The 23,890-nt window shown below is 35.2% G+C and overlaps 1 protein-coding gene across 1 annotated transcript in view; it reads left to right on the top strand.

Annotated features, from left to right (window-relative positions):
* Nucleotides 1-23,890, top strand: part of STXBP5 (syntaxin binding protein 5) — a 153,155-nt gene that overhangs the window by 55,773 nt on the left and 73,492 nt on the right. Inside the window, exons 8-9 of the mRNA XM_081094310.1 lie at nt 2,990-3,113; nt 15,228-15,306. Coding sequence (XP_080950436.1) covers nt 2,990-3,113; nt 15,228-15,306 — 203 coding nt within the window. The remainder of the gene's footprint in view (nt 1-2,989; nt 3,114-15,227; nt 15,307-23,890) is intronic.

Raw genomic sequence — 23,890 nt, 5'->3', positions numbered from 1 at the left:
GGGCCTCTAGTATATAATAAAAACTTATACTTATGCACATACATATGTAACATGTAGTATTATATCTAATGACACTAGAGCGAGAGTATTAGAAACAATGAGCTCATGTATAAGTTGGATTTGTATTTAGAAAATTGCAGAAATAATAGAAAAACTTGTTCTTGTTTATTGCATATAAAGTTCATTATGTTTTTTTCTTTAGTGGGGTATTTTCTATATATTTTTCTCATTGTTATCCAGAATAATTGGGAACCACTTGTCCCTGAAATTAGTATTTATTTTGGAATGTTTAATAATTTACTGTCTTAATAAATAAAAAGTACTTTTAAATAAAGATGTATTTTGTTTTCTTTGGCAAGTTAAAAGTATTAGTTTTCCATCTATTTATATAAAAGCCTAAGCGACCGTTATGGCGGAACGACCAGAATGACCAGTCACTATGACACTCACTGACCACCGGGGGAAGATGCTCAATACAGGAGCTTCCCAAGCCCGCAGGTCCCAATTGCCGATGGGGCCTGCTGGCCAACCTTCCAGTCCCTTCCCCCAGCTGAGCCCCTGGGCTGAGACGGGGAACTGGGAGTGGGTGGCGGCGGACATGGCCCCTTTCCCAGGGTGGCCAACGGCCAAATCCCTCCTCGGGGCCAGTGGCCAACCTCCCAGGTCCCTCCCACCGTCCCTCCCCCAGCTGGCAGGCGACAATTGGCCCGCAGCCCTCCCCAGCTACAGTGGTGACGGTTGGCCCCTCTCCCAGCCAGCAGGTCTCAATCACCTGATCGCGCCTGCCAGCCAACCTCCTGGGCCCTGGGCTGGGACGGAGAACCAGAGGTGGGTGGCAGCAACGTAGGCAGCGAGGGACGGAGGAGATGGAGAGGCGGGGAACCACACAGTGGCGAGGAAAGGAAGAGGCAGTAAGCGAGGAACTGCGCGGTGGCGGTGTGCAGGGCAGCGAGGGAAGAAGGAGGCTGGGAGGCAGGGAACCTGATTGGCCACGACTGCCGGCCAGGCCTAAGGACCCCACCCATGCATGAATTTGGTGCATAGGGGTTCCATACATAATATGCTTATGAAAATGTACATATTAAAATATTAGAGGCCCATTGCACAAAATTAGTGCACTCGGGGTGGGGATCCCTCAGCCCAGCCTGTGCCTTCTCGCAGTCTGGGAGCCCTCCGGGGATGTCCAACTGATGGCTTGGGTCTTCTCCCCGTGAGCCTGGCTTCTGGCTGAGCAGTGCTCCCCTTGTGGCGGCGCACTGACCACCATGGGGCAGCTCCTGCATTGAGCGCCTGCCCCCTGGTGGTCAGTGCACATCATACTGACTGGTTTTTCTGCTGTTTGGTCAATTTGCATATTAGCCTTTTATTATATGGGATATACATAATTAGAATTTTTTTAATTTATTGGTTTCAGACATCACTGTAGATCTATCTTGTATTTCCCTTACCACTTTAAAAAATAAATTTAAATAGCTTTGTGAATAGCTTCTTACCAGTACTCATATGTTACAGTAATGATTTATTTTTAAGAGATTGCTTATCTTAAGATTTGGTTTGTGGAATTCATATGTATTTTGGAATAAATTTATCACTGTTGTAAGTTTTTATTTAGAATTTTTTAGAGATACTTTACTTTTAAAGAAATATATTTTTATTGATTTCAGAGAGAAAGGGAGAGAGAGACATCAGTGATGAGAGAGAATCACTGATTGGCTGCCTCCTGCACACCCCCTACTGGGGATCGAGCCCGCAGCCCGGGCATGTGCCCTTGACTGGAATTGAACCCAGGACCTCTCAGTCCGCAGGCCAGCGCTCTATCCACTGAGCCAAACCAGCTAGGGTAATAGGGTAGCTTTTAAAGTCAATTGAATATTAAGAACAGTAGTGTATCAACTTGAGCTGAACAGAAGTAATTTAAAGAACCTAGAAGAGTGATAAAAATATTTTTTACAGGCAAAAAATTAAATAATATTAGGACATAAAAATGGAAGGGAAACATATTTGGTTATATAAAAATATTTTAAAGATAATTTTTAAGTGCCTTAAAGTTATAAAAATAAATTTCTAGTCAAAAGAGAGTCTCTGGCCCTATCCGGTTTGGCTCAGTGGATAGAGCGTCGGCCTGTGGACTGAAGGGTCCCAGGTTCGATTCCGGTCAAGGGCATGTACCTTGGTTGCGGGAACATCCCCAGTAGGTGGTGTGCAGGAGGCAGCTGATCGATGTTTCTCTCTCATCTATGTTTCTAACTCTCTATCCCTCTCCCTTCCTCTCTGTAAAAAATCAATAAAATATATTAAAAAAAAAAAAAAAGAGTCTCTGCAGATTTTAAAAATTGCTTCAGTACTTACTGTGAGAAATGAATAACATGTTTAAAAGGTCAACTTGAGGCATTTTTAATTGATCTTAATTATAAAACCTAGAAATTTATTTTCTTAGAAATTTAGTTAATTTAAAAAATTTGTTCTATGTCAGTGCAACTAGTTATTCCATGAAATATTGGTTGTGATTACTTACTTGGTCATTTGTTTAGGTATAGTTTATTCTAAGAAAGTATAAAAATACATTTTGTTTTTCTGAACTTAAAATTTTATTTTTATATATATATAACTATTATAGCTTCCTTATGCTGGTTTAGGGAGTAAATGAAGTAAAAACAGTCAAAATAGTGTCAATACTAAATTCTCATTTGTATTGCTAGAAAATTAAATTACTATGGGAATGTAAAGTTAACATTGTCTTCAGTTTTAGAAATATATAAAAAAATTTTTTTCTATATTTGCTTTATTTTTTTAATTTTTATTGTTGAAAGTATTACATATGTAATCCCCCATTGATCCCCATTGACTAAGTGCTTTAATTTATCTCTTCCCACCCACCCAACCCCGCCTTGCCTCTGAGATTTGAAAATTAATTACAATACCAATTATGAGTATCCTGATGTTTAAATTTTTGTTTTTAAAAATGGAATTGTGCACCCCTTTTCTATAGGCTATCCACTCTGTGGCTTGGCATCATGAAGGAAAACAATTTATTTGCAGTCATTCCGATGGCACCTTGACTATATGGAATGTGAGGTCCCCTACTAAACCTGTACAGACAATCACTCCACATGGTAAGAATGTATCACTTTAAACACTATCTAAATTGTGATGGACAATAAACTGTTTTGTGTATGCATTTGGTTTGTTTTTCTGTTTCTTTATGAGGAAAAGGATGGGTTTAATTTGGCTGGAATTACAAATAATTAAACATACAGAAAAATATATAGCAACCATGTAATAAAATCTCAAATTAACTATACTTATAGTTAAAATAGCTAATTTGAACTTTGAGAAAATGAATGTTAAATTATCTTTTGAATATTGTTTTAATAGTAGTTCAAAAAGTAAATAATTTTGTGAGTCATATAGGGCTTACTTTAAGCTTCTGTCATCTTAAAGTAATCAATTTACAAGTTGTTAATGTATATATAACAATTCATTGAAATACTTGGAACTTTGCAGAAGGAATTTTATACATTAAAGTAGTGTAGAGGTACCCGAAGATTACCCCAGGTTTGATGATTCACTAGGAAAACTCACAGGACTCAGCAAAATGATGCAAAGCAAAGTAAGTAAACAGAAGGCACATGGGGTGAAATCTGAAGGTCCAGTGGGGTCACATGTGACATGGTTTATTCCCCTAGCAAAGAGTTATCACAAGTCTGAAATGTTTTCTACCAGCGAGTCTCCAGCGTTCAGTTGCCCAGAGTTTTTATTGGAGTCAGTTCATAGGCACCTTGTACTTTCGCACATACCAAAATTATGGACTCCCACAAGGAAAGCAGGGATTCATCATAAACTACATTATTTGTACAGACAACTCAAGCACAGTGTGCCACTCTTCAGTCTGGGAAGTGGTTAAGAGCTGACTCAAAAGCTTAGTTAGTGATCAGATGCCAACAAGCCAACACATCTAGAGATAACCGACTCAGGCCTACTATATTAACTCTTTTCTGCACAAGTAGTATTTACAAAACCTAAAAGTAGATTTTATTGCAGGTTTTGTTAAAAACTGATTTGAGTTTTGAGTAGAGCTCAGGAATTTGTATGTCTTTATTTTTTTGCATTCTTTAACCCCATCTTAAGAAATTCTTATCCATCAAATTCAGGGAAATCATATTAAAGAAACTGCTTTTTAAAAATGGTAGTATTTTGAAAAATATATTTGTAGATATTGCCAATATTTAATTGCTTGCTTTAAAATAGGAGTACCTACTTTTTAAAAAATTGGTACATTCTGAAATATTACAATGTAGAAATTAAACAGTAAAATTTAAAACATTTTATCTAACTGTGGCAGAATGGGCTTTTAGACTTCTGCTTTCTGGTAAAAGTAACAATTGTTGAAGCTACATATTGTGATATACTTTACCACTGCTTTGTGTAGCAGGCATCTTTCTGGAAAAGCACATATTTTAAACTTGCTACAGATCTATTTGTACATGTGTCCAGAGGATAGCCTGAATGGTAATAGGTTCCATTTTTCCTTAATATATTTTCTTTCTTCCTTCTGTTAGTGCCTAGTCTCTAATCTTGGTAGTACTTCTGAAAATTCTCATAAATCTTGTGCTCTCCCAAGCCCACTGGAACCTTGTTCTCCAAAAAAAACAACCCCAAAAGTAGATGATTATTTTAGAAACCTGTCAGATCCAGAGGAAAATGGGACTAGTATTGAAAATGGTAAAAATAATTAATATTAGTTTTTCAGTTTGGTAAGAATAGTACAAACATATTTTTTGAACCATTTGAGAGGAAATTGTTAAATTACTGCCCATTCGTCCCCAAATATTCCAATATATATTTCTTACACTACTACATTTTCCTGTATCACCAAGGTTTGCCTTTTATCAAATGGATCTATATGTAAATTAGATTTAGTTGTCATGTTTCTTTGGTCTTCTTCAATCTGGAACCGTTTTTGAGCCTTTTCTTGACTTTCATAATTGATAAATTGTAAATATTACATAGATAAGTTATTGTATAGAATATACTTCAATTTGTTGGGTTTGTTTTTTTTTAATGTTTCTTCATGTTTGGATTCAAGTAGTACATTTTCAGTAGGACTATCCCAGAAGGATTGATGTGTTCTTTTTGTATCCTGTACCAGAGATTAAATACTGGATATATATTGCCCTTGATTTGATTTGATTTGTCCCTATTGGTGTGATCTCTTCATTAAGTTTCTGTCTGCTAGGTCTCTCCGTTACAACATTATTCTTTGTCCCTTTGAAATTAATAGTAAGTGTTTTTTATTTGTATTTATAATCAGTAAGTAGTCTGATTTAAAAGAGTACTTGAAGACTATAAACATATTGCTTCTCATCAAACTATCCTCTGATTTTAGCATCTGATGATATTTCTTGGCTGAATTATTACTGTGATGGTTGCCAGATGGTGATTTTTCTATTTAATCTTGATCCCATTTTATACTAAAAACTTATTTACTTGAAAGCTAACTTTTAGGAGTGGCATAAAGTTTCTACAGAGTTTGTAGTCTCTTTGCAAAAAGAGAATCACAAGCTAAAATCATTTTTAAACAAACAAGACAAACAATATTTGGTTTAATGTTTTTCAATATTAGAAAAAAAACAAAATGTAAGTAAAGAAAATTTTTTCTTTGACACGTGTCTAAAAGTATAGCAGTCTAAAAATGTAGGTGATCAGAAGTATTCTTTATAAAATATGAATTATTTCTAACAGTAATGTTTACTGGTAGTGGTAGGTAATCTACCAAAGTTAAATTGTGTTGATGGCTGAGTTTAGTGGCAAAACTAAGTGCATTTGTATACATTAAAGTAAAAAAAAAATTTATATCATAAGGTATCACATATTATATGTATACTATATTTGTTGTGTATAATTTTCAGTATACTAAATATCTGATTTGATGGATCAAAACTTAGGTTTTTTTCTCATAATTATTCCTAAATTTAAGGGTTTTCCTTAGTAATTAAAGTGTTGTAGTCTCTTGCTCCTATTATCTAGCAAATAGTTATGGTAAGTTACTTTAAATGTACTAGACTTTTAAAATTTTGTCCAATTTGGGTTTTTTCATGTTTAAACCCATTCAATGATTAAGTATCTTATTCTTATAAAACATTGATAAGCGTTACCTTGATAGCCAGTAACTGATTGTACTTTATGACTACTACCAGTATGATATTCAATGTTTAGATTACCTTATGATGTTCTGAAGACTCTGTTTAGAAGACATAATGTTACACCAGCCTGACATGGAGTTTTGAAGCCAGTAGACTTGTGGTCAAGCCCTGATTCCATAGTTTCTGATTCTGTGACTTTGCGAAGTCAGTTAACATTTCTGAATCTCAGCATTCTCATCTATACATAGAGATAATAATTGAAATGAAAGTACCTTGAAATTATGATGTGCTATACACATGTGATTATAGTAAATATAAATCTGGATATGGTATTTACTTAGTAAGGTTGGACCGTAAGTTAGATTAGGGTAGTATTCCCCAAAATATATTTCACTATTACTAATATTAAATTTATTATTTATATTAATTTATATATTCATTTATTTTATGTGGCTTTTCCCAAACGTATTTGACTTTAGTATCTTTTATTCATAGAACATGTTTTGGTTTTCTCATGTTCTATGAAATATACTTTGAAAAATGATGGCCTAGTACTGGAACTATAATTGAATTATGAAACAGTTCTCCAGATTTGCTAGTTATAGTCAGTCTTTAGCCTTGAATGACAACCATCATTGCTAAAGTTGTTTTATAGTTGACTCATTCTGAGGGACATAGTTATTTAGATAGTGATAAAATAGCCAGCAAAGGAGAGTAATTTGAATTCATTTAAGAATTTTCTGATAATAATGTAGGGTAATTTTACTATATGTATCAAGATGGCTTATAGTAATATTTTTGAAGTTGTCAATTTTTATGTCTGAAATTACTCAACATGTGATATTTTATTAAAACAGACAAAAAAGTGATAGTTCCCTTGAATCCAGTTTTTATGAGTATCAGAGGATATTTCCCTGGCAATCATACAACCTAGAATGTAATTCTAGTTTTGCTTTATGTGAAAAACCTTGTGGAGGTCATTACTGATGGCTGGGACTTAATTTCATGATATATAAAATGGCAGTATTAAATGAGATATAAAGTTTTGTGTATATATGGAAATTAAGCCAGATTTGGGCCCATCTATTGACCCTGCAAAGTCATTTCATCTTGGTGGTTTGTAAATCTGTATTTGCGTATTGGGAGTCAAGGGAATGAGCTCTCTCTTTTGGCCTGTTTCTCTCCTATGACAGATGGGCTTTCATTGTTTAAGAGGGAAGAAATTTGATAGTCATGGCTCACATGCAGTCATCATGGTCAAGTGGTTTGCTGGCTGAAGGCCCCACAGCATCTGCTCTGTAACCGTGTGTGTGTGTGTGTGTGTGTGTGTGTGTGTGTGTGTGTGTTTGAGTGTGTTTGAGAAAGGGTGGGGGGGAGAGGTATATATTGCAGGGCTGGGCCCAGAGAATCTCCCCTGTAATCTTGTGTGTGTGCATGTATACATGATGTGTTGCAGAGTAGATTTTCTGTGATTATCTTTACCAGAATCAGAAAGGAAATGGAGATGCCAGCGGTTCTCAACCTGTGGGTCGCGACCCCTTTGGCGGTCGAACGACCCTTTCACAGGGGTCACGTAAGACCATCCTGCATATCAGATATTTACATTATGATTCATAACAGTAGCAACATTACAGTTATGAAGTAGCAACGAAAATAATTTTACGGTTGGGTCACATCATGTGGAACTGTATTTAAAGGGCCAGAAGGTTGAGAATCACTGTGCTAGACGGTCAAAACTAGTAGGTGTCCATTTTAGGTAATGACATTTTAAAATTTAGTTTCTGGAGCTTATTCATCAGTACAGTCAATAAACATACAAAGGAATAAGCTGTGATTGGGGAACTTTTCTATTAAGGGTTGCTGAAGGAAAAATAAAATCAAATTTTATTTTAAAATAAACATTTTAATATTTTAAGGATGTGACATACAAATAATTCTATTAATCTCTTAAGATTACCTAAAGCATAAAAATGCAATAAATAATAAAACCAACCGGGCCAATGTAGATCAGTGGCTCAGCAAACATCACCCATGAATCAAGAGGTTGCAGATTTGATTCCCTATCAGGACACATGCCCGGGTTGCAGGCTCAATCCCAGTAAGAGGCATGCAGGAGGCAGCCAATCAATGTTTCTCTCTCTCTGTCTCACCCTTCCTCTCTCTCTCTAATCACTAAAAACATTTTAAAAACAACACAAAACACAAAAATACTTTAGTTCCTTGTATATTTCATTGCAAAGTTTACCCCAGTTTATATATTTGAAAAGACTCACCAAACTCCACAGAGCAATCTCAAAGTAAGGCTTTTATTTAAAGTCAAAGGATGTGGTGCAGTGGGACAAATAAGGCAGGCAAGACTTCTGACAGATGCCCATATGCAAGTCATATGTGCACATATGGATTGTGCTGAGTCTCCTAGCTCCAATCACAAAGATCTGACTTCTAGGAAAGCAAAGAGAAACTCTTAAGGAAGCCCTTTAAATAATAAAGCCATTCTTGCCAAACCAGTTAAACCAATTGCCAATCTTCAGTAAAGCAATTACACTGGGTCACAAGGGAAGTTTGGGGAGTTTTGGACCTTAAACAAGCACATCATAAATCCCACTGCCTTTAGCCAAGAGTCAAAAACCAGATATGTACCCTGGCCGGTGTGGCCCAGTGCTTAGAGCGTCAATCTGTACACTGAAGGATCATGGGTTCAATGCTGGTCAAAGGGCGCATACCTGGGTTGCAGGTTCCATCCCAGGCCTGGTCAGGTCACCTACGTGAAGCAACCAATTTATGTGTCTCTCTCAAATCCATGTTTCTCTCCTTCTCCCCCTTTTTCCCCTCTCTTCCACTCTCTCTTAAAAAAAAAATGCAAAAAATAACCTCAGGTGATGATAAACAAAACAAACAAAAAGGCAACCAGTTATGTATGTGTATCTAATCCAACTGTACATCAATTCTGTCATTACATGAATTAAGGAAAGGATATCCTCCCCATTTCAGACTAGTGTTAGTAACTGTCATTCTCCAGTTTGAGTCATTTTTTTTTTCTTAGAACATCGCTGTTCAATAGAAATATATTGTGAGCTGTATGTATAATTTTTAAATTTACTAGTAATCATACTAATAGTAAAAACAAACAGGTTTTTCAGTTTAGACCCTCCCTTTGACCTTTCCTCCCTAGAGATAATATGTAGGCTCAGTTGTATTTCAGCTTCAGGCCCAGAAAAGCAGCAAAATCTCAGGTCCAGCTGTATTGGATAATAACCCCTGCCCTGGTGCCAACCAACCAATCAATCAGTGGAGACCCTGGACCCTTAAAGGACACATCTGGAAAGCTTCTGAATATTCTATTGAGGTCTCCCTCTGGGACCTTTCCTAAAATCTCCACCCTTGAAACTCACTGCACTCTCCCTCCTCCTCACTATTTCCTCCTCCCCTCCAGGCACATCACCTTTACCTTCCCCACTTCTAAGCTCCAAGAGCCCTTCCTTTGCCTCTATAACTTATTTCCTAAGCCAGTTTCTTCTATGAATTACTTCTTCTATCTCTGTGATTTTCTAAATGTCCTCTTACAAAAAAAAGGTAAAATTAATTTTATTTATTTTTAAATGTGTTTATTGATTTTAGAGAGAGAGAGAGAGAGAGAAAGAGATAGAAGCATTGATGAGGAACATCAGTTGGCTGCCTCCTGCCCCCACTTCCCCCGCCCATTGGGGATTGAGCCCGGGTATGTGCCGTGACCAGAATCAAACCGGCGACCTCTTGGGGCATGGCATGATGCTCAATCCACTGAGCAACACAGGCTGGACAGAATTAATTTTAATAATAAAATTATTATTTAACCCAAAATATGCAAAATATTATAATTTCAACATGTAATCAACATACAAAACTGAAATATTTTACCTTTTTTGTGTACTCTTTGAAATCTAGTATGTATTTTATACTTATAACACATCTTAACTTAGACTACATTTCAGTCTCAGTAGTTATGTGTGAGTGGTGGACATCAGCTGTAGCCTGAGAGCATAATTGCTGCACACAACTGTATCAGTTAGAAAATGTGCTCTGCATTCTAAATGAAAAATTAAAAACTTAGGAAGCATTCACTTTTAATACATCTTCATTCATTCATTCAATAGACATTTATTGATCACTTGCTCTGTACCAGAGATTAAATACTGGGTATGTATTGCCCTTGAAGAACTCATAGACCAGTGAATAAAAATGACCTATAAAACTGATAACTATTACATTATAATAAATGCTGAAAAAAGCATGCGTAATATGATGTGGAAACAGTAGTAGTAAGTAAGTTTTTGGATAAAGCATATGTAGAAAGATTTCACAAATTAAGATTATATGAGTTTGATCATAAAGGATGAGTGGGTATTATAAGATAAAAAAAGAACATAAATGGTCATTTTAGTCAGGCGGTACAAAGACAATAAAAAACACAGTGTTCTTGGAAAATTGCGAATAGTTTAATATGACCAGAGTTTAAACTTCCTTTGGGAAAGTAGCAGGAAACACAGAGAGAGAGACATATCAAGACATGAATATATGTCATAATACGTTAAAGAGTTTGGCTTTCATGATGGTGACCTGGTAAATGATTTTACCATGACAATTGTGACATTTACATTTTGGAAATATTACTTGAGCTAAGGGCAGAAGTGGGAGGCCAATTAGGGAACCATTGCATTGGTAAATAATAAATAATGAAGAGTTCATTTGTGACAGCAAATAGGAAGAACTGGACATACCTGAATAAAATTTTGGAATTAGAATCAACAGGACTTGGACCAATTATTCATTGTGGCTGAGTGGCTTACGGGAGTGGGAAGCAGGGCATAGTAAGAGACAAGAAGAAATCATATGTGATGTTGAGGTTTATGTGGTTTATCCAGTGAAGTTTTATAAGTAACCAGGAAGGACGTCTGGTCTAATTAGCATATTATGCTTTTATTATTATAGATTAGCTAGTGCCTTCTTACTTGATTTGACTTAGAAAATGGTTAATCTTGGATTACTGATAAATAAACCCTTCTGAAACATAAGCAGTAATTGGTGAAATACCAATTGAATTGGGGGCGGATGGGGGTGGAAACACAGTATGCACATCAAAAGGACTAACTACCAAGCAGGATTAATGAAGATCACTATAAAAACTGTAACATTTTTGATTTTCAGAGATAATGAAACTATGCTGTTAGTATTCTAGCAGGGGATGGAAAAAAGTTTACTTATAAAGAAATAAAAATTAGACTGCTTTAAACTTTATTATAAAAGAGCAATGTCAAAAGACTATTAAGCAAACAAAAAGTTACGAATTTTGTACCTAGCCAAGTTTTATGCAAGATATATAAGCTCAGACTTGAAAAGGTTTCAGCAAATAAAACACCCAATATCCTTCTTTAAAAATTGTTCTAGCCACTGAAAGGTTACCAGCGAATATTGAAATAAGTTAAATTGAGTTATATCTGCATCATTGTTTTACTTTATTAAAAGTATGTTACAGTAATTTTTGAAAGCATATGTAAAATTTGCATCTGTAATTCCAAATGATATCAGTCTGACACTCCCATTAGAGCTTTGGGTGGTAGAAGATAAAAGTCTGATGCTGGCCTTCTTCAGAGCAAACATTTAAATGCTTTACTGGAAGGTCCTATGTTTCTCAACAGATTGAAATAGAGGTTGATGTTCTTACATTTCTTATACAGCACAAGGGACTTCTTTTCATATTTAAACCTCCTTTTTGCCTTCATACCTTTCTTTTTTCCTCAATTCCCTCTTCCACCTCAACAATCTAGTCTTCTCTCCCAGCAGTCCTTTTCAGTCCCTTAGTCTGGTGTTCTACTTACCTCCATCACTATTCACTTCTTGGTTCTTATATGTTGGGGTGCCAGAGGTTTAAGATTCCACTGCACCATCATTTCTATGTAACGAAAAAGTGATCCCCTAGGATCTTAAGGCAAGATTAGATGCTCCAATACCAGTTGGCATGCACGTGTTTATAAAAATTTCATGTAATAAAGGTGACATTTTATATTAATGGGGAAGGCTATAATGCTACACTTTAGATATGTACACTTTAGTCTCTGGCAGTTATAGCTCAAAATATTATATTTGCACTGAGATGACTGATAATGTATTAATTAAACAGAGGAAAAGTAACTTCCCTATACCAAAACATATTTCGGAAATCAATAATTATATATAATAAATGAAATATAAAGCAATTACAAGAAATTGCAAAGAAAATGTATATGATTTTTATGTGGAGAAGGACTTCCTAAGCAAGAAACCAAAGATGGGAAAGATAAAAGGTCTGATAGGTTTTTCTAGACATGTAGACATACATGCGTACCTCATACACAAATGGGATCATACCATACCAGTCCCTTCTCCCTCAACCTTTAACCACATTTGCAGCCCAATCCCCTTTCCTGCCCTAACAGCTAAGCTATGTTAAAAATTGTACAGGTGTTCTTCTAAACTATATATATTTCTAAAATCACACATATTAATAATTTATAAGCATGATTTTTTTGTTATTGTTTTACATAAAGTAGAATTATATTGCGATTCTTTTGCATCTTGTTTTTCTTAATCCACTGTACTTTAGGAATCTCTCCCATGTCATCTGGCATAACTCTTAATTTCTTCATTTTAATGGCAATTCCAAATTAATGGGCATTCACTTTGTTTTCAGTTCTTGATCCCTACTGATTATGCTGCCATTACTATCCTGTACACATTTTATAGAAATTGTTCTCAGTACCTAATCAGTGTTCTCAGACTGCTTTCAAAAAAAGGCTGTGCCCTCTATATTTCTACTAGCCATAAGTTTCTCTTCTCTAGGGTTCCTGACAGCAGTAGCTCCCATTTAATTTTGTAACTTCCTGTTTGCTCAAGGTCTCAAAGTTGTCCAGAGAGAGATGAGTGACAGGGGCCTTGGCCTTCTCCTTTCCCAGGTTTTCCTGGGCGTGAACAGAGCCTTGCACATGTATGCAGCCTTTCTGATCCCCAGGAATATGTCTAGTTTTGGAGGATTTTCTTTTAAATTCCTACCCAGGCTCTTTCTTAATGTATTTCAACTGAAACCACAGCCGTAGGCAGCTGGATATTGCCAGCAGATTGCTATTATTTCTGTGATGCCCTGCAGGTAGGGTATTTTGTCTCTCTGAGCTGATGTCTGTATCAAGTAAAATTGCACAGCACCTTGGGAGTATAGTTTTCCAAGCAGCTGCAAGTTGGGACAAAATGTTGATTGTGCTCCAGGGAAGCTGGTTTTATTGGAACTGCAAAAGAAAACAACAACAAAAACGAGTCCTCTGTGTTTGCTGATACCTTTTCCTATCTTTACCTGGCCACCTAGCTAGGAGTGAATAGGCTGGGAATAGCATTCCATCAAAATGTTTCAGTCCTCCTTGTCTCTGAGGTGCAGTTGTTTTTATTGAGTAGACAATGTTCTACTCGTTTTGTGGCTTTGGTTAATTTCCAGAGTTTTGAGAATTTAACTTTAGTTGTTTTGCTAGTATTTCAATTTCTGTGGGAAGCGAGATCACGGAGGTCTGTACTGTCATTCTGGAAGTTACTCTCATTTCCTTGTTTCCTTAGCTGTTCATAGGCATTGAGTCCACAATGTGAATTTCAAGGTCATTTTATTCAAATTCAAGAAAGGCTATGGGGATCCTAATTACATTACATTTATGAATTAATTTTGGAAGAATTGATATTTTGGGATTTTAAGTCTTCTTAACTGGAAACATGACAAGACTGATAGATTTCATTATTTAAATGTGTACATTTAAAAATATTCAATTTCTTAAAACTGCTAAGAATTCAGTTACAAATGACACTAGGGAAAATATTAGCAATATATGATGGATACAATGTTAATGACCTTTGAGTATTGAATTTATTTTTAAATATGGAAATTACATACAAACATGGGTAAAAGATATAAGCTATTTTTAAAAGAAGAAATACAGATGACCAATAAGCCTAAGAATATTTAGGGATTAAAAATACAAATTAAAATGAGATACCCTTTTCACCTACCAAGTCAGAAAAAAATAATGTTTGGGTAAGGTGTAGCAAAATACTACATTGCTGATGGAAATGTAAATTGGTACAGTCTTTCTGGAATACAGTTCTACTCAGATGTCCCTTTTTTAGGGATTAATCCAAAGGGAAAATTATTAATTATTCATTTATTAAATAGTTACTAAGCACCCACTGTATGCCAAACAATGTTTGTCACCAGGTATATACATCAGCAGAAAGCACAGAAACCTTTGCCTTCATATAATTTATATTCTTGTTGGTGAGGCAAACAAACAAATGAAATATAAAAGTCTATAGAATAAGATAGGTACCATGGGGATGGGGAAACTGAGAAGAAAGATAAATGTTGAGGTAGGAGTGTGTGTTTGGGATCTAAGAAAAATATTGCTTAAAATGATTTATCTCTAAGAAATGGGCACAGATGTTATATTTTCTTTATATGTTTCTAAGTTGTTTCTATAATGAACTTGTAGAAATAGATAACAGAAATCAACAAATATATTTTTTAAATACTCAAAAATTTTGGACAGTATGAGTCCCTGACACATTTTAAAGCAGCCTTCTAGATATTACAACAGATGGATTTTATTTCAGGAGAATAAATATAAATGGATTTATTAGCATAGGGTTTAGCCTGTCACACTTGGGTAAAAATCTGATTTATATTTCTTTTCCTCAAATTTGGCTATCTTAAACTTGAATTCATTGAGCAAATTGAAATTTTATTTTTCTTTTCTGAAATTAAAAACATTGAGAAGACTATCAATTTCTCTTACCAGAATTATATTGCATAAATGTTGTTACAAAATTATTCATTTTATTTACTTTTTAGCACTGAATTTCAAGCAGTAAATTTACTTGGTTATTTAAAATATTTTGTATTAAATACTTAAACCAGAATCACTTTTTAATGTTTCATGATGGATTTCATTATATTTCACTTTCATTTTATAAGCTATTGATGTAAGAATTTAGAGTAACTTAGAATTTTAGAATTTAATACAGGAAAATATATTTTAGGAAAACAGTTAAAGGATGGGAAGAAGCCAGAACCATGCAAACCTATCCTCAAGGTGGAATTCAAAACGTCTAGATCTGGGTAAGATTTTATTTCATTGCCAATATTCATTGTATATAATTGCTCAAATAGCACTGAAGGCTAAAGACCTACTTTAGAATGGTCTATCTCTTAAATTTTACGCTTTCTTTATTTCACAAAATAACTAAAATTGGTAAATTTAGGATAAAATCCATTTTTGTGTTTTCTGTCTTTAGCAGTTTTGCTTTATATCCTGGAAGGTATGAATTATTTTTCTTATCAAACGTCATACATTCTGTTAGATTAGTCTTCAGTTAACATAGAGTTTATTCAGTACTGAAAATTGCAAAATAGCAATGAAGAAAAAATGATTTAAAATTAACCTATTGATATTATATATATTAATTGTGAAATTTTATATGTATTCTTCAAAACTTAAATCTCATAAAAATATTTGGCATTTCCAAAAATAAGTACAGTTTAATATTAAAGGAAATTAGTTGAATTTGAAGACATTGATTGCCTCTATATATAAATTAAATATAAGAATTAAATGGTTTTTACACTTTATATCACATATATTTTTTGTTTGCACCAAATGTTATATTTTAAAATATAATTTAGGAAAAAAAATTTAATTTATTTTTTTAATTCCACATTTCTTTACACTTTAAAGCAGTTCTTTTACTTATGTTCTAGTTTCCCAGAAAAAGCATGTGGTTTTACTTCTATAGCCATGTAAGAGAGTGAACTTATGTAGTATATATAGTCCAGCAGGTCTCAAATTTTCGTTCTTAGATTGATATTCACCCCCCCGCCCCCTATCCTCTTTAGTCTTCCTCTGGAATCCATCAGATATACTGTGTTCTGACAATAGGTTGAATGTACTTTAAGAGAAGTAGCATTGGCTTAACCCTTTGCGGTTGTATTAAATTTGGACATGGGTGTCGTACTGGTCAGAATTAATTTCCATTGAAAGAGCAGTGATACATAATATGCAAGATTATGAAGGATTAACAAGATTTATTAATTCTTTTTTGGAACTACGTCACTACTAGTAGAATCACTACAAACGTTATCACTTTCTACCTTCCTACGTCAGAGTCAGTATTCAAGGTGCCAAAATAAAACTCTTCATCATTACTTTCAGATTCACAGTACACTTCTTTCGGTAACTTTCTTTTTGCCATTTTGGAGTATTATTTTGAAATACCTTAACAAGCGAGAATGCCTAATTACAGTTAAACGTAATTTGTAAAGCTTTATTTGAAATTCTGCAAAGTATCTCCGAAGCTTGTCAATTTCTTCACTCTCAAAAGGCGACTGACTCGCCACGGTGTTTTGCATGGCGAGTGTGGAACGACCGCGTTTGTTTATATTGAGTTTCGATATCTCCGATTTGTCGGGGCAATGTTTTGGTTCATGACAAGGTCGCTTAGACACTTAAGAGCTTTCAGAGAAATTATGAACTGATACATGAACGAATAGAGTTAAGATTCGTACGGTTCCTTGCTGTGGTGGCTGAGAGCAGACATACGACCGCAAAGGGTTAATTGACTATGGCGTCCCTTACTGTGTGACCTTTGGCACAGAGCTATTTGACTTTGTGTTTTAGTTTCCTCATTGATGACACAAATGTGATAATAGGTCAAATGATTGTTGTGATAACTTGAGATAATTATGTATTTAAAACATTTCACACAGTGCCTACCTAGCACATAATAAACTTTCTATAAATGGTTGCCCTTATTTTTATTAGGAAACTTCCTACTATCAATTGTTTCTTTTATTTGCTACATTTGTCCACTGGCAAAGGAACATAAATAGTAAAAGTAAGGCAGAAAAGGAAGTGAGGGGGGAATGAGACAAAAAAATCCCTGTATTTATAATACAACATAAAATGAATTGTCTAAACATTTAAACCAACAGTCCTAAATATCTTCTAAATTACCTGTTCATTTTAACAGATATTGATTGGCAACAACAAAGGCAAAAGTCCAGGGAAGATTTTTTTCTCTCTCTCTTTGTTCCCATTTTTACTCCTATATAATGGTAATATTTATGAGTTCCCAGTTTCTTCCAGGATGTTAGCAATACTTTTCCTTTTATAGGATCTAGAATAAATAATAAAAAAAAAAGTCTAGCTGTTTTGTGTGCATTTGTAGATTCTATAAAACAAATCAATATGATCATCCCCTTATAACAGTCTTCTCCAGCTTTCCAATTTCTTTTTCCACGTTAGGACATTCATAAGTTGAACGAATTATTTTTTCTTATTCCATGGCCTCTTTCCTTGACATAGGTCCTTAGAATTCAAATGTGTAGCCCATGTTGACAATTACTGCATACCCCCTCCCACCTAGAGCATAATCACCCTCAGTTGAGTAAGCTAGACAGCTCTCACTTTTTTCCTGTTCCTAGCAAGTGTCTTGGGCAGATGTCAACAGAATGTGTGTTCTATTAGTTCCTGTTGACAAATTACCAAGTTTATTAGAAGAGCCATCCTTCCCTCCTAGGATCTTCTACATTTTCTTCTCTTTACCTGGAAATCATTTAGGCACAATTCCCTTCTATCCTTTATAGCTCAGCATAAATGTCACTATTTTTAAGGATGTTTTGGCCATGTTGACCAGGTTGGGTACCCCAGTAGTATACTCTCAAGCCTCGCTTTATCTTTCCTTTCTAGAACTTACTCTGGTGATTAATAATGTGAGTATTTGTTTAATGTATGTCTTCAGCTCAGTGAAAGCATGGGACATAACTGTCTCACTTGTAATTGTCCAGCTCCTAGCATAGTGTTACTGAAAGTGAGGAAGAAAATAATAGGCTGGTGTTTAGAAAAACATATCCATAAAGAATTAGCTTTTACCTGTTCATGATAAAAGCATAGTTTAACTCTGCAGCATAGGTAATCAAGATGGGTAATTTTTACTTTCTAATAAAATAAAGTATATATTATACCAGGACAGATCAGACATAGGGAACAGTGACAATATCATTAATATAGCATTTTAATACTCTCGTTATCAAAGATATGGCTATATTCTTTACATGGCCAGTGCTTTTTAAAAAGTCTAAAGTATAATGTTGATTCTTTAAAGGTTGTTTCTTTAAAAAATGAATGTGACTTGGGTGTGAAGTGCCGCAGGGAATGGTGCTGGAGAGGAGTGATTAAGAGAGTGAACTCGAACTGAACCACCTGGGTCTTAACAGCTCTTCACTCATTGTGCAGTCTTGGGAAATTAACTGAGTTTTCTATGCCTCTGAGAACAGTAATATCTATCTCACAGAATGGTTATGAAGATTAAACAAATTTATATAAAGCATTTGGAACATACTCTTTAAACCAGTTGTCTCACATGTCAGTTGTCTCAAATAGCATTTGATAACCTCTAAAAAACCTATAAAATGTAATTATTCTCTGATTTTGCATTCATAAAGCAGGTGTCTGAGTGGCAAGGTTGACCAGCCTTTATAATAGCAAAAGAACCTCATTAATATTCTTCCCAAGCTTGAGAAACACTGTGATTTAGGGCAGTAATTTATTTATTTATTTTTAGACATCAGGTAATGGTGTTCAGTTAGTGGGTTGTGAAAATAATTTTGTTGATTGTGACCATTGATTGTTAACTTACAGACTAGAATAGGAAATAGAGTGCACTGTACATTTTAAGGGTAAGTATTGGTCATGAAACTTTTGTTCAGTTGTATACATTTATGTATCTGTATATTGTGTTATGAAGTAAAATGCACTTCTTACAATGTGTCATAATCATGATATTTGAAAACCCCTGATTAGTAGAAATAACTCAGGTTTGGGGTCCAAATCCCAGTTCTGCCACTTACTGTATTCAGCAAGTTGCTTAACCTCCTTGGCTGTCTCTCCTTACCTCAGTGATATAGGGACAGTAATTCTAGCTTCATAACATTGTTGTGAAGAACTAAAAGAAATACAGTGTGTTTGGCACATGGTAGGTGTTTGATTAAATTCTAGTTCCTTTTCTCCTCTAATTCTACACTTTCTTTTCACTTGTGGACAACACAAGAAGTCGTAGGCAAGGCCAGATTTTCAACAAGAAGCAACTCTGGATGGGTTCAAGTTTTCAAACAGGTACTCCATTGAACTTCTGGGAGTTCTGCACTACATGAAGATCATTAGAGGAGTGAGTTTCTCTTAGGAAATGGACCACCATTAGAGAATCACCAGTTTTGAGGGAAGCATCTCTGTTAGGGAAACCCTAAAGTGTATATAATCATAATATAATTTGGCAATTTAGTTACATTTGGAGAATCACAACTAAAAGATTTATCCCCTTTTATCGTAACACTTGCTGTCGCAAACTTTTTCTGTATGGAGCCAGAGAGTATATATATATATATTTAGGCCTTGAAGGCCATATGGGTGTCTGTTACAACTATTCAACTCTGCCATTGTAGTGCACTAGCAGACATAGGCAGTTCATAAATGAATAAATGCAACTGTGTTCCAATAAAACTTTATTTACGGACAGTGACATTTGAATTTGATACAGTTTTCATGTGTCATTAAATACTTTTCATTTGTGTATTTTCTCAACTATTTTAAAATGTAAAAACCTTTCTTAGTTTTCAGACCATACAGAAATAGGCAACAGGCCATAGTCTGCTGAGCCTTTATATGCACACACACACACACACACACACACATGATATATGTATTTAAGTTTATCTTTAAGGAAAACTTTTGGGGTTTTTGTATTTCCCCTACCCTCTCTGGTGCCAGAATGTGGTTTAGAAGATAAGGTGATTTATTTTATTTTATCTTTTCTGTCATCTTTCTCCCCTCTATGCTCTTTTCCAGCTACACACCCTTTCCCTCGCACTCACAACATTTTTTTCTTAAGTTTTAATTTTACATGTGAGCTAAAAGCTGTAGGTGGATTACCTGTATAAGAATATGAAAAAACACAGACTAAAAGCTCAGGGTACATTTGTGATATTCTGGTTCTGAAAATATCTAAGTCTATTTTAATAACATTCTCAAACTTGCTACAAACTTTCTCTACTGTTCCTAGGGACTTGTTTCCAATGAAAGAATCCTAACTTTCTGAAGCCCCAAAGCAAACACCCTTCTATACAAAGATTGTTGTAGCAGATGAGGACATTGAAGCAGAGAGGTTGAGCAACTTGTCTAGGGGCATGCAGCTCATAAGCTGAAGAGCCCAGATTTAATTAAGTCTGTGCTCTTAACCACGCTACACTTCCTTTTTAATGAAACCTACTCTCTGTTTACATTTACCACCAATCCTCAAGATTAAGCCATAGCAGCAAGAAGAGAAACTCATTTGGACACCATGCCTGCTTTCCGAAGCAAAAGCAGTTTTCTTTTGCATTGTCTTAGCAATGCTCATGTCCTTACTTGAGACAAAAATAGCATTTTATATCTTGAACTCAAGACCCTTACTTAAATGGCTTGGTTTCTAAGCACCAAGAAGAAAAATTTTCGTAGGTGAAGTGAATATCCATTATTTGCTTACTATATGCCAGGTATTCTGCTATGCGATTTGCATTGCTTGTCTTTTGTAATTCTCACAACTGCACTATGGAATGGGTACTTTTATTGTCTCCATATAGATATTGAGTCATAGAGCGCTTAAGTTAAATTAGCTTGCCCTGAGAAGTTACAGAGCTGGAATTTGAGCCCAGGCTGTCTCTGGAGCTGGAGTTCTTAATCAGGACACAATATTCTCACAGATAGTGTGGGCTAGGATAGAACTGTCCTAACAATTCACAAGTCATTCAGTTTTGCCGAGAACTGGACTCGCTTTTAAATTTCCTAGTTTATCAGAACGTCTTTAACATTAAGTCATACTCAGTACATGTATTCCCACTATTGTGAACTGAGAGCCTATTTATGCCTCTATGAGGCTGGATAATTAAATGCAAGTAACCCTAGCTACTCAGAGGAGAGCTTCATAGATCATTTCTAGGATACAAATTCAATTCTAAATTGATGAAGTCTAGATTAGATTTTACGGTATCTCCTTGGATCATGATACTTGGTCTTAGCGATTGTTCAGGAAAAATCTACAAGAAGATTTATAAATAATTGCCCCTAATGGGGGAAGACCTCTTTGAGTCTGTAGACTTAAAATTTCAAAGGCCTCGTGAGATAACCTTCCCTGTTTTCATGTTAATTTTACTATGTTAGAAAGTTTCTATCTTTAATTACCTAATTCTCATTTTTTTAAAAATATATTTTATTGATTTTTTACAGAGAGGAAGAGAGAGGGATAGAGAGCCAGAAACATCGATGAGAGAGAAACATCGATCAGCTGCCTCCTGCACATCTCCTACTGGGGATGTGCCCGCAACCCAGGTACATGCCCTTGACTGGAATCGAACCTGGGACCCTTCAGTCCGCAGGCCGACGCTCTATCCACTGAGCCAAACCGGTTCCGGCCCTAATTCTCATTTTACCACTGTCTTCAGAGACAGTTATTCTTAAGATTCTCCCAGATTTATTTTTATTATCTTCATTCTCTCAAAACTAGAACAGTTTCTCCCACTCTTATTCTTTAAACCTTACACCTATTTAGGATAAGTTACTCACTTTCTTAATCGTAGTATTTGACTTAAAATAACATAACATTTTTATGGTATAATTCACATAACTCGAAAACTAAGACTGCTAGATTGAGAGCTCTGTCTTCTGACAGTAGAATAATACCTCATTTAATACCTATATAAGTTATGTGGTATTTACTGAGTTTTGTCCACTACTTCTTATCAGTTTAAAAAGTGCTGAGATCCCTCTATTGTAAAACTTTTCCCTATATTAGTTTTTAATTCATATTGCTAAATTAAAACTGCTATCACATATTTTAAGTATACTGGTATAAAAATTATTTTTAAGATCATTGGCAAGTTTCACTTGTTAACCTTGTTTGAGCCCACGAAGTACATTCAGCCATTGGTGATTGCTACAATGGAGGTGATGTGGCTTAAGTGTAAGAAAAAGGAGCACCGCCGAAACCGGTTTGGCTCAGTGGATAGAGCGTCAGCCTGCGGACTGAGAGGTCCCGGTTTCGATTCCTGTCAAGGGCATGTACCTGGGTTGCGGGCACAGGATGTGCAGGAGGCAGCTGATCGGTGTTTCTCTCTCATCGATGTTTCTAACTCTCTCTATCTCTCTCCCTTCCTCTCTGTGAAAAATCAATAAAATATATTAAAAAAGAAAAAGGAGCACAGGCAGAATCATTCCCTGATAGTTCAGAACCCTTTAGAGCCAAGGCTCCCAGGACTGTTATTTTATCATGAAAGATACCAAAATAACGAGTTAGAAAGGAGGACTAGTAGATTCTGAACAGGGAAAAAAAAGCGGGGGGATCATAGGATATCATGTCCCAAAGTGTTTAGAGAGACTCTGTAAGTTAAGCATTGCTATAGAAAGATGATTAGAATTAAAATAGAAGAAAGATTAGAAGATATATATATATTGTAGGAAGGATTAATTTGTAAGCGTACTTATTAACCTCATTTCAAAGGTAAGCCAGGATGTAGGGGCATTCGAGGAAAAGAAATGGTGGTTTCACAATAGAAATTACTAGTTTAAAACATGTATGTATTCAGTGAATTCAGCAATAGATGTAAGTAGCAATTATGTGTCACAGGAAGAGTAAGACTAAGATTTTTGTTTTTACTTTAAGGAAGACCTCTATATGACTAATGTCAGAAAAGAAAGGCCGTTGGCATCAGAGACACTGGAAATGAAAAAGGAATAGTTTTGTGAGAAAGTCTTTGAGTGAATTTTTACAATGAGTATAGAGTACTGACAGAGAAAATAACTTTATTTTTTAAATACCAAAGGTATTGTCATGTGATTATATGGTCCAGATACATTCTTCTAGAAACATTTTTGGCCACAGAACCAAAAATCTTAGGATTAAGATAACTTTGGGGTCCTGATATGGAACACTGAAGTAGGGGAAGAAGATGCAAGAATGAAAAATGTCATAGAGGGGAGCATGCTGGCTATAGGATGGAGTAAAGTGGGAGAATTAAATGATGGAAAATGAGACTTTTGGACTCCGCTGCAATGAGCAGCACTTAGTATAAATGCGTGTTGAACAGGTGAGTCACTTAATTTAAATAGTTATTTTTTAAAATATATTTTATTGATTTTTTTACAGAGAGGAAGGGAGAGGGATAAAGAGTTAGAAACATCGATGAGTGAGAAACATCAATCAACTGCCTCTTGCACAATTCCTACTGGGGATGTGCCCGCAACCAAGGTACATGCCCTTGACCGGAATCAAATTCAGGACCCTTTAGTCCGCAGGCCGACGCTCTATCCACTGAGCCAAACCGGTTAGGGCTAAATAGTTATTCTTGAGTGGCCTAGGAAGCAGAAAGTTCTTCAGAATAAAGTACATTTTAGCAGTGCTTGAATAGAGTGTAATGACAAATACAGAAATATCTTTAAAACTAGAAAACTATTTTCATGGTATTTCAGAGGAAAAATGTATTATTTTAAAAATGTATAATTTATCTCGTGTGACCAGCATTAATATTGTATTCTCTGGAGTGTTTTTGGAAGTATCCAGGTGTTTTCTTTGTGTTTTTTAAAATTTAATTTAATTTAATAAAATTGTCACAAGAGAAG

Source organism: Myotis nattereri, assembly GCF_964212035.1.
Source record: "Myotis nattereri genome assembly, chromosome: 6".
NCBI classification, from domain to species: domain Eukaryota; kingdom Metazoa; phylum Chordata; class Mammalia; order Chiroptera; family Vespertilionidae; genus Myotis; species Myotis nattereri.
The sequence above is the reverse complement of the archived record's forward strand: the minus strand, read 5'-3'. Positions and strand labels throughout refer to the sequence as shown.